This window comes from Nipponia nippon, unplaced genomic scaffold, assembly GCF_047370975.1.
Source record: "Nipponia nippon isolate SJK-2023a ecotype South Korea unplaced genomic scaffold, ASM4737097v1 scaffold_23, whole genome shotgun sequence".
Classification (NCBI taxonomy): domain Eukaryota; kingdom Metazoa; phylum Chordata; class Aves; order Pelecaniformes; family Threskiornithidae; genus Nipponia; species Nipponia nippon.
The window spans coordinates 543,769-565,437 of NW_028262340.1; the positions used below are offsets into that span (position 1 = coordinate 543,769).

Genomic DNA, 21,669 nt, shown 5'->3' on the forward strand with positions numbered 1-21,669 from the left:
TTGGCTGCCGGCCGGCTGAGCGGCGCCCACGGATTGGGCAGAAGCCGGCGGCGCGAGGAGGGGCGGTGCGCGCGGGCCGGCTGGCGCCCGACGTTCGGTCGCCGCCATGTGGAGCGGGCACGGTGCGGGCGGGGACGGCCGGGCCGGGCCGGGCCGGGCCGGGGTGGGCTCGGCTCGGCGGGGGCGGCGAGGGGCGCCCGGGGCCGCCGGAGACGGGGGGCGGGGGCTGAGGCCGCCGCCGCGCCCCGTGATGGCGGCGGGGAGAAGGGGCGCGTCACCGCCTCACGGGCTCTCCCTCTCCCCCCCTTAGGTACCTTCGACGGCGGGTACGGCACCGTGGGCACCTCGGGGCCCGCGGGCGGCTACACGCAGTCCCCGGGCGGCTTCGGCTCCCCCGCCGGCACCCAGGCGGAGAGGAAGCAGGTAGGCCGGGAGCGGGGGGGGCCTCGGCCGGCCCCGGGGCGCTGGGCCGCGGCGGCCGGAGGAGCGGGGAGAGGGGCGGCCGCTCCCCGGCGGCGCTGACGGTCCCGCCGCCCCTTGCAGAGAATCCGCTCCCAGAACATCGTGCCCTGCACCGTGTCGCAGCTGCTGGCAGCCGAGCAGGTCGACGAGACCTTCCGGATCCGCGACGTGGAGATCTCCCAGGTGGGCGCCGGGGGAAGGTGGCGAGCGGGGAGGCTGCGGGTAAAGCAGGCTGCTTTCCCGGCGCCTTCCCGGATAAACTCTTCCCCCTTCCACCGCAGGTCACCATCATGGGGATAATTCGGCACGCTGAGAAGGCACCGACAAACATTCTCTACAAAGTGGACGACATGACGGCAGCCCCGATGGATGTCAGGCAGTGGGTTGACACTGATGTAAGCACTGTGTTCCTTGTGAACGCGCTTCTTTAAAAGCTCTGGGAGCGGTGAAGAGAGAAAACCTATCAAAAAGGTGTGGCTGTTCTGTGTTTTAGGAATGAAAGTCAAGGGAGATGCTGCTGTAGCAGAGATCACTGGTGCTGTATGTGGCTCTTCTCCTGTTTTGTAATTCATATGTGGTTCTACGTTGAATCACTTTGACTAATATTTCAGAGTTTAGCTGCTGAAGCTCAACCGTTACTTCACAGCTGAACTGAGAGGTGCACGCTCAGTACCTTTGTTGTAGAAATACAAGGAGAGGGAGTGAGCAGAGATTTTTCTGTGTGGCTCAGTGATTGAGGCGAAGACGTGTACTGATGGATATTGTCTTGTTTTCTGATGCATGCCTCCTGAAGTGCTGATAATTTTCACTGCTGGTATAGCAGGCCGTTAAAGCTAGCCCATGTTATTGTAACATATACTTGAAGGCAAACAGCTGAGATCAGTTGAACAACTTTGTGAGAGAATTAGGCAGACGTTCAGTTGGCTTAACTGCAAGTTTATCATAACTTCAAAAAAGGTTCTGGACTGCTTCCATTCCCCTAGCCAAGTTACATAGTTGAACCCCTGCTTTTTTACTACTTGAGGGTTCTTTCCTCTTGTTGCTCCATGAAGACCTCTTGGAAGTGGGCAGAGAGAGCAGAACAGACAGCTGGCTTTGACTGCTGTCAAGTGTACTGTGTGTTCAAACGACCAAATATTTTTTTTCTCTGTTTTCCGTTTATGGTTATGCTTATCCAACTGCTCTTAGTGGACGTAGGAATGCATGCTGTTTGTGTTTGCTTGAGAGAAGCCTCCTTTCCTAAGTCATTTATTGTGATAATTGAGAAATGGAAATGTGAATCAGCAAAACCTTCCTTTCTCCTTTTCCTCTCTGTTAGGAGGCAGGTGGCGAGAATGCTGTGGTACCTCCAGGAACTTACGTAAAAGTAGCTGGGCATCTTCGTTCTTTCCAGGTAAGATGATGTTACCCGTGGCTGACTCCTCGAGTCACGAGGCTGGAGCAGTGGCCTGAAGGACTGGTGATCTGGCACAGCATTAGTGGTCTCCCTTTACAATATCCACATAATCGTGGGCTTTGCTCATCCTTTCCTGTGGACAAATCCTTCAATATTTTTGCCAGGGTTGTATTTAATAACACTTTAGTTGTTCCTAAGTGCAAAGGACAGAGGACCCATTTAAAATGCCATTCTTCATCAGTGCGTTGTTTTCAGCAGAACAGAGTACTGGACACCAGGTTCTTGGGTGTTTGTACCGTAGAGCTTAGACCAGGTTCTCGTTAATGGGGACGCTTCTTGTGGCATATTACGTGATGTGGTTGCCTCAGAACTAAATATTATAACGAAATATATGAATAAATATTCAAATAATGGTACATGCATTAAAGCAAAGTGTTGTTAATTACCAGCCAGTTAGAGAGAGAAGTTATCCTGTCTGCATTGTCTTGCAAAATCACATATTGAAAACGTAAGTCAGAAAATTTTGGACTAGGTATGTGCAGACAAACCCCACCCACCGCTGTCCCTGTGAGAATGGAGAAGAATGGTTGGATTGGCTGTTAAGCGTGTTCCTGTTCCTGTGATGTTGATTTTTTTTCTTTTGCCCTTTTGTTTTTTTTTTTCTGTGAAAGAATAAGAAAAGCCTGGTGGCATTTAAGATCATGCCTCTGGAAAATATGAATGAGTTCACCACGCACATACTAGAGATTGTCAATGCGCATATGATCCTCAGAAAAAATCTTATGGTACGTACATACTTGAAGATCCTGATTCCGTCTTGGCCCTTACTGGGTTACTGGTTATCTCCCAAAGAGAGGGACCTCTTGGTTCACTGGGGAAATTGTATACCAGTTTTGGGGCTGGAAAGCTTGAAGTTGTTGGAGGGCTACAGTGAAGGTGTAACAGGAGTCCTGGCTTCCTTGGAGAGAGGTTGTGTTGCAGTCCATTTCCAGCGGTTTCTTTTGGGAATCTGTTTTTAATTACTGTCTCTCTGAATTAACACTGGGTCTTTAATGCCGTGGGCTTGCGGCACCCTGTGTAACCACAGCAATTTTACTCTCGTAATTTCAGTCAGCATCAAGAGCGCCTCAGTCGTTTTCTGCTGCTGGGATAGGTGACATGGGCGGCTACGGAGGAGGGGGCAGCCTGCCAGTGAACGGACTCACAGCGCATCAGAGTCAGGTAGGTGCAAGCAGCTCCTTCAGGAACACAGCAGTTGCAGCGGAGGCTGCTGTGGCATGATGTAGGACAAAGAGATGAAAGCTCCGTTGCTCTTTGAAGGCGGATAGTTCTTCCTCGACCATCTCTCCACTGATGACAGAGAAACCTAGCTGGGTGCTAATGGTGGCTCTTGCTTTTGCAGGTGCTGAACTTGATTAAAAACTGCCCTGTCCCAGAAGGTATGAGTCTTCAAGAGTTGAAACATCAGCTCCAAAATATGAGCATGTCAACAATCAAGTAAGTGTGTAGAAAGGTCGGATGTTCTGGAAATCCAGGTGGTCTTTCCTGGAGTCTGATCAAAGGAGGCAGAGAGGACAATAGCTGGCAAGCCCAGATCCCTACTTGTTCAACAGCACTAGGAATTGCAGATGTCCCCAGCAGGACGCAGTAGCGAGCCAGAGCTTTTGAAGTCTTCAGCAGCTGAGAATGAGCCATTGTCAGTTAAAGGGGTGATAAATGCTTCACTCCCTCTTTTCAGAACAAGCTGTGTAACAGTTCAGTAGCAAAGTAACAGGCGCCTGGGAGCACCGCAGGGCCTCGGCAGTATTTTCTCCTGTTCAAGGGCTACCTTGCTCTCTGCACACCGACCAAAACTTGGGAATAGACTGTTTCTGTTCTCTTTTCCTTTGCCATCTCTTATAACTTCTCCCTGAGACTTAAAAAAAACAGTGAAGCCTAAAGATGGTAATTAACATCCATTATCTTTCTGTATTCTGTCCCCTTTGAGGGGCAGGTACTGCTTTTACCTGGGAAGTACAGAGAGTGGTGGCCTCCCCCTCTGTGGCAGGCAAAGCCCAAGAGCTGCTGGGGGAGCGCAGTGCCGTAGTTTTGGAGAAGCTCTCTGTGCCTGCTGGCTGGTGGAGCAGTACTTAAACTGCTCAGAGGATAGGGCAGATGCCAGAGGGAGCAGTAGGGATGGGGTCTGTAAATGGGAAATCCCTGAGAGAAGGGTGTTGACGTGAGCTAGTTAGCAGTTACTTTTTTTTTTTTTTTTTTTCCTTCAAAGGCAAGCCGTTGAATTCCTTAGCAGCGAGGGACACATCTACTCCACCGTGGATGATGATCACTATAAGTCGACGGATGCTGAGTGAAGTTACTTCCAGCTGGATTTAGTTCTAAGCAAATGCTTGTCCATGTATCAAGTTATCCTGCCGAGCTTTGCGACGTGGAAGGTGATCTTTGCTCTTTCTAGCCTGTGAAAGTCCCAGTTACGCTGTGAGTGCCTCCGTGGAATTCAAGGGCAAGCAGAACGAGTAGGATTCTGTTAACTGGACTCGATTTTATGCTGTGACCATGTGACGAAAAGCATAAACAGACATGGGAAAACAGCTCCTCAAAGCTTCAGAACCTTCAGTTTGGTTTGTCTCCATAGAGGATGCCTGTGTTAGGAAGAAGAACCTCTTTCTAATCTTGTCCTGGGCAGATCATCTTTTCTTTCTAGAGCTGTTTCTCCTAACTCAGCTTTCATTCCATTTCATTCACAAAGTGGATAGCCAAGAGTAATATTCCACTAATGTACAGTAATCATGAATAGATTTTTAATTGGTTTAGTTTGTGCATTTAAATCTATATTTGTACTATGAGGTGATCTTGTTACTAGAGCTTTTGAATGTTTCCAATAAAATTTTAACTTGGGTAGTCTTCCATGCGTGTGTGGCTTTAGAGGCTTTTCTTCTTCCCTAAAGAAGACGACCAGCTGCACCGACAAAACCTAGCCGTGTGCGTAAAAGCACAGCCCGTGCCTTCGGAGTTTCTTTAACTGTAACTTTTTTCCTTAGCTTTTGAAGGAAATTGCTTTAAAGGGTCAAACTGAGTGAATGCCTGGACACTAAGAAATTAAATAATTGTACTGCTGAAGAAAGCTACGTGTTGTATCAGTGTTCCAAATACAGCCAGGATCATTTCTGCCACCAGAAGTACTTCAGCTGAAGCTCAAATGAATTGCAGCGTGTGGTACAAGTTTTTCTTCTTTCAACTATTTTTAAAGCATAACCAAAAAACCCACTAAGGTCAGAAAAGCAGGGCTGATCCTGGTGATGCGTCAGTGGAGATACCAGATTTGCATCTCCTGTTTCTCTGCACTGCCCCGCCTTGTTCGGCAGCGTGCTGAGGGCAGCTGCTCAGCGTATTTCTGTCCTCTTAGTCATTGTATGCTTCCTCTTATGTCAAATGCAAAGCTGAAAACGACCTTCTGAGAATTGGTTTGCGCTTGTTAATGGCAGCATTTCAGGAACTGGTAAATATTCAGGAGCATTTTTCACCACGCCCCGTACGGCGTGTAGCTGTTCTCACAAGAGGATCCATGGCTTTTGCGGTGAATGCCTTGCTGAAAAGCAGGACCCGGGATCTTTCAAGCCGAACGCCGAGATGCCAAACCGCGCTTGCTGCCTTGCCGGAGGGGAGCCTGCTTTGCTGCGCTGCGCTGACCTGTCCTTTGGCTGCTGCCTGCCGAGTTCCCAGGGGCCCACTGGAAAAGCGGCGCGCAGCCAGGGCTGATGCCGGTGGGCTCACGGGCTGGTCGACTCCGGCTGCCACGGGAGCTGCGAGGCGTGAGGTTTGTGTTACCCGGGACTGCTGAAGTGACCTGGCTTTGAAGAAGGAGTTCTTCCCTGTGCGCACATCGGTGGGGCTGGCTGCCGGACCCCGGGCGTCTGCTGCTGGGGGCAATGCTGGACCTGCCCTGCTCGGGCTCAGAGAGCGGCACGGCCGTAGCCTATGGCGCTAAATCGTGCTATAGATGTGTGACAGGTGAACTTGCAGGCTGTGGAGTCTAGCAGATCTAGGAGCCAAAAGTACTGCCGTCTCCCTTTTGCAGGAGCTGTGCAGGTTAGGAAGAAAATCCCCGATGATCTTTGGAAGTGAACGGAATTGCTTGCAGTAAAGAGAGTAGTTGTGCAACTAGACAAAACGCTTGTGATGTGACTGGAGAGGAAAAACTCATCGGCTGGGGAGGGAGTTTAAGTCTTTGCCTGGTCTCCACTTGCTGCTTGATCTTCAAAGCATCCAGGAGCATCTGCTGCTGTCTGGCTAGGGGGATGATTTGGAATAGGCCTTAGGGGACGGAAGCATTAGAATCACAGAATCAGTAAGGTTGGAAAAGACCCTTAAGATCATCAAGTCCAAATGTTAACCTGTCACTGCCAAGTCCACCACTAAACCATGTACTTGAGCACCACATCTACCCTTCTTTTAAATCCCTGCAGGGATGGGGACTCAGCCCCTGCCCTGGGCAGCCCGGGCCAGGGCCCGACAGCCCTTTTGGTGAAGAAGTTTTCCCTAATATCCAACCTAACCCTGCCCTGGCGCAGCTTGAGGCCGTTCCCTCTCGTCCCATCGCTTGTTACTGGGGAGAAGAGACCGACCCCCCCGGCTCCAGCCTCCTTTCAGGCGGTTGCAGAGAGCGATGAGGGCTCCCCTCAGCCTCCTCCAGACTAAACACCCCCAGCTCCCTCAGCCTCTCCTCCTAAGACTTGTTCTCTAGACCCTGCCCCAGCCTCGCTGCCCTGCTCTGGCCACGCTCCAGCCCCTCCATGGCCTTCGTGGGGTGAGGGGCCCAGCACTGAGCACAGCATTCGAGGGGCGGCCTCACCAGTGCCCAGCACGGGGGGCTGCTTCACAAAAAGTTGGCATTTAAAACTATCTGTGAAGTAGCAGTGAAATCCAAACACAGAATGCTTTTGGCTGAAATAAAGGAGAGAAGGAAAAACACTTGGGCATTTTCAGTTGTTCTGGTTTCCTCTGTGCTCTGCTCCCCTCCTCTCTGCAGCCCATCTTCTCCCCAGCCACAGTCCAGCGAGCAGTTTTTTCCCCGGGAGAAGGAAAAACTGGATTCTGGAGTGACTTAAACACATGTTGGCCCCTGCCACTGTGGAGCGTCTCTTGGTTGAAGCTTCTTACATTGTATGAAGCCATGAAGAAAGGCTGAGAGAGCTGGGGTGGTTCAGCCTGGAGAAGAGGAGGCTCCAGGGAGACCTTATTGCTGCCTTTCAGTGCTTAGAGGGGGCCTTTGAGTAATGGAAGATGGAAAGAGACATTTTACCAGGGCCTGTAGCGACAGGACAAGGGGCGATGGTTTCAAACTGAAAGAGGGTAGGTTTAGATGGGACAGAAGGAAGAAATTTATGATGATGATGGTGGTGAGAGACTGGAACAGGTTGCCCACAGACACTGTAGATGCCCCATCCCTGGAAGTGTTGAAGGTCAGGTTGGATGAAGCTTTGAGCAACCTGATCCAGTGGAAGGGGTTGGACCAGACGATCTTTAAAAGTCCTTTCCAACCCAAACCATCCCGTGTTTCTCTGATGCTATGCTTTAGGTGCTGTCAATGAATGGCTAGCGCCTGTTTGCAGGTGAGAGCTGGGTTCTCCCTCCTTGGCCGAGTATTTGGTGAAAGGACCTCAACAGCAATAGCCAGTGCCTCACCCACAATGGTGACTGGAGGGGAGAGTGCCAATACCGAGTGTAAATCCCAGGGCAGAGCCAGAGCCCGAGAAGGAAACCAGCCCAAACCCAAGCTGGGACTTGCGCCAAGCTTGAAGGAATGAGATCGTCTTTGCCGCTTTGGGACACTGCCCTAGGTGCTGTGTGAGGAAGGACATGAACCGAAAAACTAACCCCAAAGCTACTCTTCACCGTGAGAGGGAAAAAAAACCCAGTTTGATCTTAAATGAAATTTAAAATTTATTTTCCAGCTCTGATTTGAAAGGAGTGCAGTGCGTGATGCAGGAGTGAAATGCCTGCTTGCTCTCAGTGTAAAGCTCTCCTCTCATCAGCTCTTTTCCCTTAATGCACATCAGGACTATGAGCGCTTTGTCTCTGCCACTTGCCCAGGGCTTTGCGAAACTTCCAGGAAAAGAAGAGTTGACCTTTGGTCCTTATTTGGTTTTCAGGTAATTTTTTTTTGCATCCAGCGCCAAGAGTGCAGCAGGAGTCTTTGCAGGTGCCAAGAACCTGCAAGAGTGCGACAAGCACGCTTGCAAGCAGGAGGGGACCATGGAGGTCTAGGACAGACATCGCTTCCAGCTGCAAGTGCAGTTAAAAACGGATGAGACAGCCAGCAAAACCTAAAGCCACAATGCTTTTATAATATTTCTTCAACCTTGGTGAGAAATTAGGCCAGAGTGAGAAGCGAGTTTGGCCGTACTTGAGAAAAATGCAGCGTCTGCCTTATGGAAGCGGGTTTCTAACATGCAGTTGTACAAATATGTCACAGTGGTTTGAGCCCCCGCTGGGGCACAGCTTGCACTGTGTGAAGTACCTTGTCATGTCTCCTCCTAACCCCATCCCACCCCACGTGCTAACCGGTGTCTGGACCTGCTGGCCCCAAAGCATCTCCATCTGGAAGCATCTGTAATGCCAGCCCAGACACTGTGGCAACACAGCAGAGTGGAGTGAGCTCCGTGTCCCAGGGCCTGGGCTGGCATCTCGGTGGCATCTTGGTGGCTGCCCAGCTGTACGCTGGTCTGGTGCTGTCGGAGAGTCCCACGGGTGACAGCTGAGGACACAGCCCACGGCACAACAAGGGGATTTACTCTGTGCCTGGGGTTGTCCCGACAGCGTACGGGCTGCTTGCCTTCGAGGAAAGTGGGCGCCTTTCTGCAGGATCGAGGCAGGTGGAGGTTGCGCTGTGGATGCCTAGGGCCGTATTGAGCCTCTGCAAGTAATGAATGTCAGAGGATTTGGAGGCTGGGTGGCTTCCGGAGACTAGAGGACTAGAAAGGAAAAATTGCCTGCATTTTGCGAATTGTCTTTTTCATGTTGTCATCAACAGTTTCGTAATCGTGTTCAGAGCTGTCGCTCTCCGTGCCTGGAAGGGAAGAGAGAGCACAGCCTGCAGATGTGCACTGCGAGGGGCCACAGCAGAAACCCCACAGGGGACGCCCCGACCTCCTCTCTCCACCTCCCCGGTCTGAGCTGCGCCTGGTCACAGTGGGGACTGAGGGTGTGGGGGGAGAAGGGCCAAGGGAGAAGGTGGCAGCTGCTCTGCCACCACAGACACCAGCCTCTGGGGCCATGGGTCCCCTGTGATCTGGGGGGAGGTGGGAAGGTGTCCCATTCGATGGCAGATGGAGGCCAAGGGCCTGACGGTGTTGACCATGCCATCGTCCTTGAGATCAAGCCTTGCTTCCCCTTGTGCCATAGTCCCCGTGTGGGACAAGAGGTTGGGGTGACCCCCCCATGTGTCTCCCCTGCATGTGGGACATGGGGATGGGGCAATTCCTCATGGGTCCCCCCCACCTGTGGGACAAGAGGAAGGGGAGGTGCAGCCCCCACGGGGTCCCGGCTGGCTGCAGCACAGGCATCCCCAGCTGAGCATCCGTGCCCCAGGTCCCCATGAGGACTGCCCCAGGGAGGTGGTGACCAGCAGCACTCCCCAGTTAAGCAGGACCCGATGACGCTGCCTGGGGGCCCCGTTCTCCCACCAGGGCAGCACGTCTCCGGGGTGAGCCCCGCGGAGGGGCCAGGGCCCGGGAGGCGCTGGGGGCCTCACCTGCACCCCTGGGGAGTCCCGGATGGCTGTGCTGGCTGGGGGTGCTTGGCCGGGGCAGGGCTGGCAGCGGCGGCAGCGGAGGAGCCAGGTGGGGGCTCGTCGTTGGGGGGCCGGGGACTGGGGGTCTGGGGGACGAGGGGGACCTTCTCCCAGGGCCCGTCCCTGACTGCACTGGCTTGGGGGGCCGCGGGGGCGGTGGGGCCAGGCCGCCAGGCAGCTGGGCCAGCAGCCGGTAGTAGAAGGCCTCGGTCAGCTCCTCCACCCGGGAGCGGTGGGTGCAGGGGGCCAGGGGGTGGACGGGCTCCTCGCTCAGCAGGATGGAGAAGTCCAGCCACTGCGGCGGGATCTCGAAGCCCTCCTCCGGCTCCTCGCAGAAGCTGCCCACCAGGAAGGGCTGGTCCAGGCGGGCCTCCAGCCGCAGGGCGGGCAGGGGACCCAGGGCATCCCGCTCCAGCTCCGGGTCGGGGGCCACCACCCGGACCTCGCAGGGCAGCGGCTGCTGCTCCAGCAGCTCCACCAGCTTGTACTTCTTGCTGGCACACGCCTCCTCCACAAAGCCGCCCCCCAGGTCCAGCGGCAGCAGCAGCTCCTCGCCTTCCTCCTCCTCCTCCTCACCATGGCGGTGGCAGAGCAGCCAGGTGCCGGGGCCGTTCCCCTGCAGCCCCCGGACCTCCAGCCGGTCGCCCACACCGAGCGGGGGCACGTCATCCCCCCGGCCCTCGCAGTCCTGCGTCACCACCACGCGCAGCTGCTGTCTGGGCCGCAGGCCAGCCGCCAGCTCCTGCACCCCTGTGAACTGCCGGGGCCGCCGGCGGAACCGGCCCTGGTAGGCGCTGGAGAGGAGGAAATGGCGGCCGCTGCTGGGGGCCGAGGCCAGGACTCGCCAGGCGTGGGAGCGGCCATGGAGCTGCAGCCACTGCCCCCGCTGCAGCCGTGGCACCCAGGTGTTCTCGAAGATGGCAGGGCCGGCTGGACCCTCCAGGATCTCAGCCCGGGTCGGCAGCGCCTCCTCCATCCCCAGCACCTCGCTCAGCAGCAGCGGTCGGGCGAATTGGACGTGCTGCGCCTCCTCTGTGACATCCTCCACGTCCACTTCCAGCGTGGAGGGGATCTTCACCATGTCCCGACGCACTGCGGGGGCAGAGCTGCCCTGACTCCATGCTCAGCCTCTCCCCAGCCCCACGTGGGAGAGGACCCCCACCTCACATCCCCCCACCTGTAGCCACACACCCTGTGTGCATTGGGGTCCCAGCACCAAACCAGTGTAGGCCCCCGACCCTGCAGCACACCTATCCCAACTCCACAGCATCCCTGCCCTGACCCCACAGCCTCACACCCCAACCCCGACCCGCAGCCCCCTGCCCTGACCCCACAGCCCCCTGCCCTGAATCCTGCAGCACCCCGACTCCCCAGCACCCTGCCTGCCCCATCCGGACTCACAGTGCATGGTGGCATGCACCTCATAGACAGGGTGCAGGAGCAGGGCACAGGGGCTGATGGTGGGACACAGCATGGGCCGTGGCTGCCCGCTCGACCGCCCCACCGCCTGGTGCAGCGTCAGGCCCCGCTGCTTGCTGCCCTCCAGGAATGGTCCCCGTGGTGTCGAGTATGGTCCCGGGGCTGAGGCAGGCTTGAAAAGACCTGTGGGACAATGAGGCTGAGCCCACGGGGGCTGCAAAGGTCTCCCCTGGGAGGAGAGCACCCGTTGGGTTCGGGCTGGGACAGGGCAGCCCTGCTCACCCTTAAATGTTGGTGGCAGCTCCGTTGTCTGCCCCGTCTCTGTGTCCTCACAAATGACCTTCTCCAGTGCCACGGCCATGACTTTCAGCAGGTCACCCGTCGACAAGCAGCATTCGTTGCCTGAGATCTCGTACACAGATCCTGCAGGGTGAGGAGGGAGATTTCCTCAAAGAAAATGCCTCTACCAGCATTTCATAGAATCACAGAATGGTTTGGGTTGGAAAGGACCTTCACAGATCATCTGATCCAAACCCCCTGCTATGGACATGTCCCCTGCAGGAACATCTTTCACTGGATCAGGTTGCTCAAAGCCCCGTCCAACCTGACCTTCAACACTTCCAATGATGAGACATCCACAACTTCTCTGGGCAACCTGTGCCAGTGCCTCACCACCCTCTGTAAGGTGTCCTTTACTGCTTTCTTAGAATACCTGCAGGTGGTTGGTGCTCCTGTCCAACACTTGGGAGCTCCTGACTGAACTCAGACATAAGAAGGAGGTTCACGAGCGGTGGCAGCAGGGGCAGATGGCCCAGGAGGAGCACAGAGACAGTCTCTAGCATGCAGGGATAGGGTTAGGAAAGCCAAAGCCCGCCCAGAGCTGAATCTGCCAAGGGATGTGAAGGGCAACGAGGCAGGCTTCTGCGAGTACATCAACAGCAAAAGGAAGACTGAGGAAAACGTGGGTCTGCTGCTGAATGGGGCAGGGGACGTGGTGACAGAGGACACAGTGAAGGCTGATGTGCTCAATGACTTCTTGGCCTCGGTCTTTACAGGTATGACCAGCCTTCAGGAATCCCCCTGGGAACAGGGAGAAAGTCTGGAGCAAGGAAGACCTACCCTTGGTGGAGGAGGTCCAGGTAAGGGAGCACTGAACAGACAGACAGACATCAGTGGGGCCTGCCGGGAGCACCCATGAGTGCTGACTTTGTGAGGCCACTCTCTATTATCTTTGAGAGGTCATGGGCAATCGAGAGAGGTTCCTGAAGACTGGGGAAAAAACCAAATGTCACTCCTATCTTCGAGACAGGCAAGAAGAGACCTAGGGGCCAGTCACGCTCTCCTCAAACCCTGGGAAGGTGATGGCGCAGGTAATTCTGGAAACCATCACCAGACACATGAAGGACGAAAAGGTGATTGGGATTAGTCAGTGTGGGGAAATCACGCTTATCCAACCTGATCACCTTCTACAATGAGGTGACTGGCTTGGTGGACGAGGGGACAGCAGTGGCTATTGTTTACCTTGACTTCAGTACGGCTTTTGGCACTATCTCCCATCACATCCTCATAGAGAAGCTGATGAAGAATGGGCTGGATGAGCAGACAATGAGGTGGACTGAAACCTGGCTGAATGGCTGGACCCAGAGGGTGGTGATCAGTGGCACCAAGTCTAGTTGGAGGCCAGTCACCAGCGGTGTGCCCTGGGGATTAATACTGGGTCCAATCCTGTTTAACTTCATTAATCATCTGGATGATGGGGCAGAGCGCACCCTCAGCAGATGACACCACACTGGGAAGGGCTGCTGACAGGCCAGAGGGTCGTGCTGCCATCCAGAGGGGCCTTGGCAGGCTGGAGGACTGGGCTGACGGGAACCTCATGCAGTTCAACAAGGAGAAGGGCAAAGTCCCACCCCTGGGAAGGAACAACCCCACGCACCAGCACACGCCGCGGGCCCCCCGCCTGGAAAGCAGCTCGGTAGAAAGGCCCTGGGGGTGCTGGTGGACACCAGATTGAACACGAGGCAGCAATGTGCCCTTGCTGTAAAGACGGCGAATGCTGTCCTGGGCTGCACCAGGCAAAGCATGGCCAGCAGGCTGAGGGAGGTGATCCTTCCCCTCTGCTCAGCACTGGTGAGGCCACCCCTGGACTGTTGTGTCCAGTGCTGGGCTCCCCAGTACAAGAGAGACATGGACATACTGGAGAGAGTCCAACAAAGGGCCACAGAGATGATGAAGGGACTGGAGCATCTCTCCTTTGAGGAAAGGCTGAGAGAGCTGGGACTGTTCAGCCTGGAGAAGGCTCGGGGGGGATCTCATCAATGTATATAAGTACCTGAAGGGAGGATGCAAAGCCGGGGTCTTCTCAGTATTGCCCAGTGCCAGGACCAGAGGCCATGAGCACAAACTGGAACACAATGAAACTTCTGAATGTAAGAAAATGTTTTTTTACTGTAATGGTGCTCAAACACTGGAACAGGTTGCCCAGAGAGGTTGTGGAGTCTCCATCATTGGAGATATTTAAAATCCAGCTGGACAAAGTCCTGAGTAACCAGCTCCTGCTGACCTTGCTTGAGCTGGGGGTTGACCTGGATGATCTCTAGGGGTCCCTGCTAACGTTGGTGATTTAGTGATTCCCATCACAGGTAGTCATGCTATGTGCCATTAACAAATACCAGTTACATAGTGGGGGCCCTTCTGCTTGGCCAGCTGTGATGAGGTCCCCAGGGCAGTGGGGAGGGGACTGACCCATGGCCTGGCCCTGGCTGCAGGATTTGTCCTTTCTGGGACATGAACCAAGCCCGGGCATCCCGGCACTCATGGGCGCATGGATGTCCCTGAGGGAGCCCCAGTGCCTGTGGTGAGGCCAAGGCGACACCTGGGACTGCAGAAGGAGGCCATGGGATGGGGGTTGGAGGGTGCTGGGGAAGGAGGGCAGCTATTCAGGGAAGGGCAGAGCTGGCCAGCGGGCTCAGCGGTGGGTGGAGATGGGGCTGGCAGAGATTCACCCAGTGCGTGGGGCAAGCTGGTGCCTTTGGCCACAGTGGGAACATATTGGTTTAGGGCCCCAGTACACACAGCACCCCGGCGGGTCTGGGCAGGACAGACGGAGCCAAGGTTGGACACACCGCCAGAGATGGGCTGCTGTCCCCGTGCTGGGTATCGGTGCCCGAGCACGGGGGGAGAGATGCTGCTGCAGGTACCGCCACACCACTGACCACCACTTGCCTATGTCCCCAGGAGCGGGGGGAACCTCGAAGTGGAAATAAGTATGAAAAAATAAACCACAGGAAGAGGTGGATGAAAGACAGGAAGTTTCAGAAAGTATTGTGTGTTGTGCAAGCCCCAGTTCCCCTCCTGCAGCTCTCCCACGCCCTGTCACGCTATGACAGCATTGAGGGCACGGTCTGAAACGGGAGGAAACCCACAGCTGGGCTGCAGTGCCCAGAGCGCAGAGATGCCTCACACCCTGGGTGCAGAGACCCGGTTAACTCCGTGCACACGTGGCATGGTTGGCCCCCGGGGCTGGCAGCAAGACACACAGACACATGTGGCTGTGGATGCCCTGCGCAGGACCCCAAAGCACTCTTCAGCTCCACCGCAGCACCAAGGCAGAGCGGTTTTGCAACATAAACCAGGATCAAGAACGCAGAGGAGGCGAGGAGCGTGTGGCTGGGAGAGGAGCCCCAGGAGGAGCAGAGACCAGCAGTTTTGTTTACCATCTTGGGGACCCACCCAAATTTTTGCTAACAAAAAGCCAGAAGCAGTACAATCTTTAGTTAAGGCAGGAAATCCAAAAAGTGTTCAAGAAATATCATCAGTGCAGGATGGCACATCTGCAGGGTGCAACACTGACTGATCCCCAGTGCACCCTGACCTGTCTGCGAGGTCCAGCACCGTTCACCAGCAGCCAAGAGAACATGCAACCAGGAGGTTGGCTGAGGGGTCTTTGTTGGGCTGATGCTTATTTCTAAGGAATCAGGAATACCTGGAAGCTTGTACAGCCCATGTCCTGGAAAGCTTCCAGTGCTGGTAGCTGTGCAGTGCAGAAAAGCAGTGCAGAAGAGCACAACGGGAATGGCTGGAGGCTGAACCGATGTAACTCAGATGAGAAATGCAGCAGGAAAGATTCAGTGCTTGATTGCGTGCAAAGGGACAGGGGTAGATGTGCCTTTCCTGAAGCCGGAGCCTTTCCTGGAGCAGGAGCTCCTCCGGCTACACTACCACATCATGACACCCTCCAACACAAGCAATGCCCCCTTCTGCCCTTAAATCTCTGCATTCATTGAGCTGCTACCAAACCTTCTGTGCAGCCCCAAACTTCTCCCCTCCCTGGGATGAACTCATGACAAACCCCCTGGTATGCGAAGCAGAAGGCACCAGCTACCCCACCATAACTACCAGCAACAGCTAAACAAATTGACTGCTGCTGTTGCAACAGTGGCATTTTTGCTCATTTAGCAACGTTAGCATGTCATCAGGACCACCAAAAGTCTTTGGGAAAGCTAAACATCCACCCCAGCTGAGCTATAGAGAAGCAGAGTGAGACCACCCCAACGACTTCTCCTGCTCTTTAAAAGTCAGTGTAACCTAACAAATGCCACAAATCCTACAAGTCTTGATGCTAATTACCACACTGGTGTTGCCAAGATCCTGCTGCGCATTCCCAGAATTTCTGGGAGCCCCAGCAATCCAGCAAGAGCATTTGCTAATTTCTGGCTCCATTTCACCATCAACATTGCCACCAGCTGAGGAAGCCATGTTGGTCAAGGCTTCTCCTTGACCTAAGATGTCTCCAGGGACATGGCCCAGGAGGAAGCAGGGTGCTCAGCCCAGGCTCCTCTCTGCGCCCTTGCTGGACTCCTCGCCCCGGGGCCAGGGGCAATGCCATCCCACCTTCCTCCAGCCACTGAGCATGTGGGTCCATCCCTGCCAGATCCACCGCCAGCAGCTCATTCACTGCCTGGGATGAGAGCGGTGCATGAAATAGAGGACCGGCCTGGATGGTTTTTGGTGCCCCACCGCTTTCCTAGGAGCATGACTGAATGCACCGTGGCACTCAGCTGGGCGGGCACTGGGTGTAGAAGAGAAGGTTTTTTGTGAGAAGCTGTGCCTTAGGCACCAGTGTCTGGTGGTGGCATGAGGACCTGTGCCTCTCCCATGGGGACCCTGGTGGCAGGGGACCAGCCGTCCTTCAGGGCAGGAGGGGGGAGCCCGGGCTGCTGTGGCATGGCAGGGGGAGGTGGCACAGCCTCGGGGCACCCTTTGGAGGCAGCGGGCACCCAGCACTCACCTTGGAAGTAGACACCGGAGCAAATCCTGAGGATGCGGGGCAGGGTGGCGGGGTCCAGGGAGCAGATGTATTCCTGGAAGGAGAGGGGCTCCATGGCTGTGCTGCTGGGTGCTCCAGGGCACTCTGCAGAGAGGGGAACTGCATGGGAAGTGGCTCTGGGCTCTGCTTTCGCTTCTGCCTGCCTTTCACTTCTGCTTCTAGCAGTGGCAAGTTCCCTCTCTGGCCATAGCCCCATGCTACTGGCCTGCACAGACTGACTGATGCGCTGCTGGGACAATCCTCTTCCTGGCCCCCATCACCCATCACTGCTTGGTGCCCCCCAGCCCTGGCCCTGGCGGTGCCGCCAGTGCTGAGGGTGAGTGAAGGCGCGGGCCCCAGGCTCTGCCATGGTGCTGTCCTGGCTGCACCGGTGCTCCAGCCTGTCCCCATCGCACATCTCCCGTGTACCAGCCTGCCCGGCCCCTCTGCAGCTGGGGCCCGACAGAGCCATGGTGCCACGGAGCAGCGGGCAGATCCGGGCGGACCATGGCAGAGAAAGCAAAGGGCTGTGCCTAGACAGCCCTCACCCCTTACAAACACACAGGCATCTCCATCCTGCTCACCTCTGGGCTTTCAGACCACGCTTGCCCCGGCACAAACATCCCATGCATCACGCCCTGGCTGCGTTCAGCGTGCGGAGGAGAGGGGAGTCAGCGGGTCTGGACTGCGTGTCACTGCGGCACCATCAGCCGTGGGAAAGGCAGAGCCAAATTCTCACGCCTTCGGGACAGGCAGCAGCACCCTTCCCGCTCTCCTGCAGAGACAGGCCCCGTCCTTCACCGAAGCAGCCGAGCATGGTCCCCGCGGCTGCCAGCCCCACAGGCTGCCAAGGTGGAAACGGCAGTTCTGAGGGTTGCTGCTCCCAACAAGCTTCATCTTTGTAAGGATTTTCCTTCAACTTGCTCTATGAATCAAACTGAAGTTGCAGGCTAGGAACAGGAACAGGATGGGACTTCATGTAGAAATGAAACTTGGAGAAAAGTATTTTTAAGCAGATGATGCAGAAAAAGAGGTCCCTCTTTGACTCCAGCTTTGACTCCAGCTGCAGAAGTCTGCTGCACTTAATGGGAATTTGTGTTTCCCATTATTAGTATAGGATGAAGCAATCCGAGGGACAGAGAGCGCTGGAATATCCAGATTCCCCCTGCGCGAGGCAATTTCAGCATGCCACACGCAGTGTCATAGCAGCAGGGGCGTCTAGAGGACTTCAGGCCAAACTCACACTCGGACCTGGACTATCCTTGCCACCAGAGCAAGTCGGACGTGTCAAGGTCTTGACAACCTACAAGGATGGAGGCCTTCCACCCCTCTGGTGATCTGTCAAAGGGCTGCACCACCCTCCCAGAAAAGACATTTTCCTAATGCTCAGCCTGCATCTCTGAAGCTGTACATGTGGCCGTTGGCCCTCGTTACCTTCTCTGCCATTCCTGGGAAGAATTTGGCTCCACTGGCAGCAAAACTGCCCTTCAAGTAGCTGCGGGCTGCTATTAGATCAGCCTTCTCCTCCTCTTCACCAGACAAAACCAGCCCAGCTCCCATAAACACTCCTCGCAGGTTGTGTGCCCAGCCCCATGACCATCTTGGTCACCCTTTGGTTGTCCCTCTCCCACATCCCTCTTCTTGAACTCAGGGTTCAACACTGGGTCCAGTGCAGCAGGGCAGACAGGCAGCAGGGACAGCGTCCCGGTGCAGGCAGGCAGCAGGGATAGCGTCCCTTGATCTGTGAGCCATGATCTGGTCTTAGTCCAGCACACGATTTGCCCTGTTCACAGCAAGAGCACAGGTGTGATGTTGCGCATTCAAGAGCAAAGAGCATGATTGAGGAGATAGAGGAAAAGGTCCGGGAACTGCCATGTATCAGCCCCCTTTGGAGAGCCTGCAGGATGCTGGCTCTGGTCCCCAGCCGGACAGGCTGTCCCAAGCAGGCTCAGTATCGCTGCAGAAAGCGTACAGATGCTGAGCCCACGCCGACGGGACGTTGCAAGGTTTACAGCTGGGCAGTGGCACACAAGCCCATGTGGAACTAGGGGAACGAAGCTAAAGTGGGTGGAAGAGCCAAACCTCCATGGGAAGTCTGGAAAAATAAAAGGGGTTGTGGAGGTGACCAAACCCTGGACACAGATAGAATGAGCGTGGCTGTGGACAGCAATCATGGTCAGCTCAAAAGCCCACTGGCTTTTGCCTGAAAGAGGCTTCTAGGAGCAGGTCCAGGCTGCTGAGCTCCAGCAGCAGAGCCAGGGCTTTGGTCACAGTGAGTCAGAGCCGAGGAAGCAGCATCTCTTCAGGGACGGGGAAGAGCTGCAAGGAAAGGGGAGCGAGGAGAGGCAGAGACATGTTCAAGACAGCTCACTACGGGCCAAGGGGCTGAGCAGCTCTGTGTTGGGGCCAACAACACCTGCTGTCCTCTCCTGGTAGCTTAGCCTTCAGCCCGATTTCATCAGGGGAGGGATGAAGGAGGTTGTTGCTTTGCAGCTACCCACAAGGACGTGTAGCAGACTCGGGAGGCCTGGGATCCTCTGGGAACAAGAGAGCAGCTGCTGGAGGAAAAGGCACCAAACCCGTCAGGGCTCCGTCATCGCAAACACAGCCAAGGTGCTGAGCTGAGTAAATGGGTGGAACGTTTTCACTTCCTCCTGCTCGCCCCCAGGCCGGTGCCCGCCTGCCTGCGAGGGAAGGGACAGGCCAGCCACAGCCGGCCCTAAGAACCCCTGCTTTATTTCACACGCTAATCCAAACCAGCCCATCCCCTTTTCACTTTCCCACAGCCAGCAGGCACTCCGCAGGGGCTGAGAAAAGACCATTCTTTTCCCATAGCAGACATTTCCACATCAACCACCCAGGGCCTGACGTCAGGATGGCCTAGGCTGGGACACACGGACCGAGGGTCCTCTTTGTGAGCACCGTCTCCACCTCTCCGAGTTCAAATTCAGATGTGATCCTGCCCGGCGGGTGCCCCCCTCAGCGGGGTCCCCTGTGACAGCAGGGCAGCATACAGAGATGCTCCAACTCTGCAGCACGGGCAGCAGAAGAAATCGGAACAGCAAGTGATAAAACGGCTCATCCCAGGAAGCGGGACCCAGCGCACTGCCAAGGCCAGAGGAGCTGTGCAGCAGAAAGGCCAAGAAAGAGGGAACATCAATAGCAGAGAGCCCTGATGGTCCTGCAGGGTCACGCACAGCGCCTTGATGATACCGTCCACGCCTGCCTGTCGAAGCTCACAAGCACTTCCCTGCCGTTCACTACCCAGCCCTGTGCTAAGGCTAACCCAGCATCATCTCTAACTACACGAGACATGTCCTTATGGTCTCCAAGGTCAGTGTCTGATACAGGACCCAACCGAGATGGTATCCCCCTGCAAAGGCACCCTCTCCTCCTACTTCAAGCCATCATGTACCACCATGGAGCACGGCACAGGGCGGTGGGCAAGCCAGGACCCACGAGCGGTTTTGTTTCTTACCCTGGCGAGGCTGTGACAAGGGTGATGAGGATGGACAGTAGTAGGAGCAGGGGACTTGCATCAGAGGAAATTGCCACTTTCCACCTCATGCAGTGAGCAGGAAACAACGCAATTACTTCTTTTTCCATCCAGTTGTGCATTTGCCCGAGCAGAGCAGAACACAGCCATTGTTAACATCATGGACAAATACAGGTGAAAAATCCGTTGGAAACGGTTTGCAGAAATTCAAATGCTGAACTAGGTATGAGTGCTGTAGGACAGCGAAAAGCTCCCATGGAGGGGTCAGGAATAAGCCTTGAACGGGCCAACTTCAGGTCACGGGGATGAAAAATCACACTGATCATGAGCAGCAAAGTTGTCTGCCTGCTCTTCCATGTCCAAACTCAACATAAAAATTGCCTAAAGAAATTTCCTTGAAGGGCATCAGACAACTGGAGTTTCCACAGATTTCAGGCAGTCCCCAAGTCATCCTCACTGCTTGTCAAAGTCCTAAACTTTGCCGCCGTTTGGCTGCAGTTGGGGGCCTGAAGTTACAACATGCAGGAGGTCAGAGCTGCTCAAACAGACGCAGGAACTGTGATCCCACCAGCAGGGCCCCAGACAGACGCAGAAGACATGAAACAGGGTGATGTCCTGCAGAAACAGCAATTTTCCAATTAGCAGAACTACTAGCCACTTGTGCCTTGGGAAAGGAATTTGGGAGGGAGCTAAAAGACATGGAAGTGTTTGTATAAGTAACGAACTGTGGAAAACTAATGGCTCTAACCTCGAAGAAGAGCTAACAGACTGATAAAAGGGAACATCTTGGCACCAAAGACGGGACGGCGGCCAGAGAAGCGTGAAGTTTGATAAAACTGCAGAAACTGGGTGAGAGGGAAATGCGGCGAGGGGAGATCGCGACCACCGACTCAGTTCAGGACCAAAAAGACTTACCCCCCCACCTGAAAGGAGCACACGTGCTGATTTACATAGCAAGCGAGGCTAATTTAAATACAGTAAACCGATAGTGTATGAAATGTTATTAACCAATAAGTGTAAATTTAGGCGGGTTTGTACTAATCATGTAACCTGATAAACGTGCTGTAGTTTTGTATGATGGCGCGCTTGATTTGTGGGAAACCACAAAGCACCCAGGCTTGTGCAAACCCGAAATAAACCACCAGCGTCTCTCCTGAGCGTGTGATCATTGGCCTACTGCACACCGGGCAAGGAATCCGCTTTTTGGACAACGAGGGGATCACATCAGCTGCATCCAAGCAAAACCGGTCTCTCGGCCTGAACCATCCTCACCTTGAAGGTTTGTAACGCTCCCTGCAGTGGAGCACAACCCTTCTCTGACCTGTCAGCAAGCAAGAACTATCAGAGCTCTACTCCTCAAGTATCCAAGTTGAAGCAGGCAGTGGAACCACTGCCTGAACAGCCCACTTCCAGGATTTTCCTCATCTTCACTGAACCCTGAAATTGTTACCAAAGTAACCGAGCACTCTGGTAAGCCTATATGGGAAAGGTTAATAGAGAACGAGATCCTGCTAGCTCTTCAAGTTTGTAGAAGTACTGTTTTTATAAGACACTGGAGAAAACTGGTTGGGCTTACTTTCAGAAAGGACTTCCCCTGGGGTGATAAGGGCATAAACACACCATTGCTTACCCACCAGGAGAAACGCTGCTTCCACTTCCTCCAGGCGCGACCAAGGGAAGGCCTCTCTCAGGTACCTAGAAGCAGGCAGGGGGCAGGAAATGACCCATCACGGGCAAGATATGAATCAGAAAAGCCTGTGACCAGCCGTGACCGGCGTTGCTAGGTTAGTCCAGTATTA

The 21,669-nt window shown here is 55.0% G+C and overlaps 2 protein-coding genes across 4 annotated transcripts; one reads left to right on the top strand and one right to left on the bottom strand.

Moving 5' to 3' along the window:
• Positions 1–2: 2 nt before the first annotated feature.
• RPA2 (replication protein A2) lies at positions 3–4,764 on the top strand. The gene is made up of 9 exons (XM_087761011.1): positions 3–122; positions 311–423; positions 544–645; positions 744–857; positions 1,781–1,855; positions 2,530–2,643; positions 2,969–3,079; positions 3,261–3,355; positions 4,125–4,764. Exons 1-9 carry the CDS (start codon positions 107–109, stop codon positions 4,207–4,209), a joined length of 825 nt encoding a protein of 274 aa, XP_087617137.1. The 5' UTR covers positions 3–106; the 3' UTR covers positions 4,210–4,764.
• Positions 4,765–7,811: 3,047 nt separating this feature from the next.
• THEMIS2 (thymocyte selection associated family member 2) lies at positions 7,812–21,064 on the bottom strand. 3 transcript variants are annotated; one of them, XM_087760880.1, is made up of 6 exons: positions 19,853–21,064; positions 16,357–16,479; positions 11,349–11,489; positions 11,049–11,249; positions 9,609–10,739; positions 7,812–8,924 (listed from the first exon to the last, which is right to left on the bottom strand). In XM_087760880.1, exons 1-6 carry the CDS (start codon positions 19,911–19,913, stop codon positions 8,830–8,832), a joined length of 1,752 nt encoding a protein of 583 aa, XP_087617006.1. In that variant the 5' UTR covers positions 19,914–21,064; the 3' UTR covers positions 7,812–8,829. The 3 variants fall into 3 exon arrangements, with proteins under 3 accessions (XP_087617006.1, XP_087617005.1, XP_087617007.1); XM_087760879.1 differs by having other exon boundaries at positions 7,812–10,739; XM_087760881.1 differs by lacking the exon at positions 19,853–21,064 and adding an exon at positions 16,959–16,995 and having other exon boundaries at positions 7,812–10,739.
• Positions 21,065–21,669: the final 605 nt, after the last annotated feature.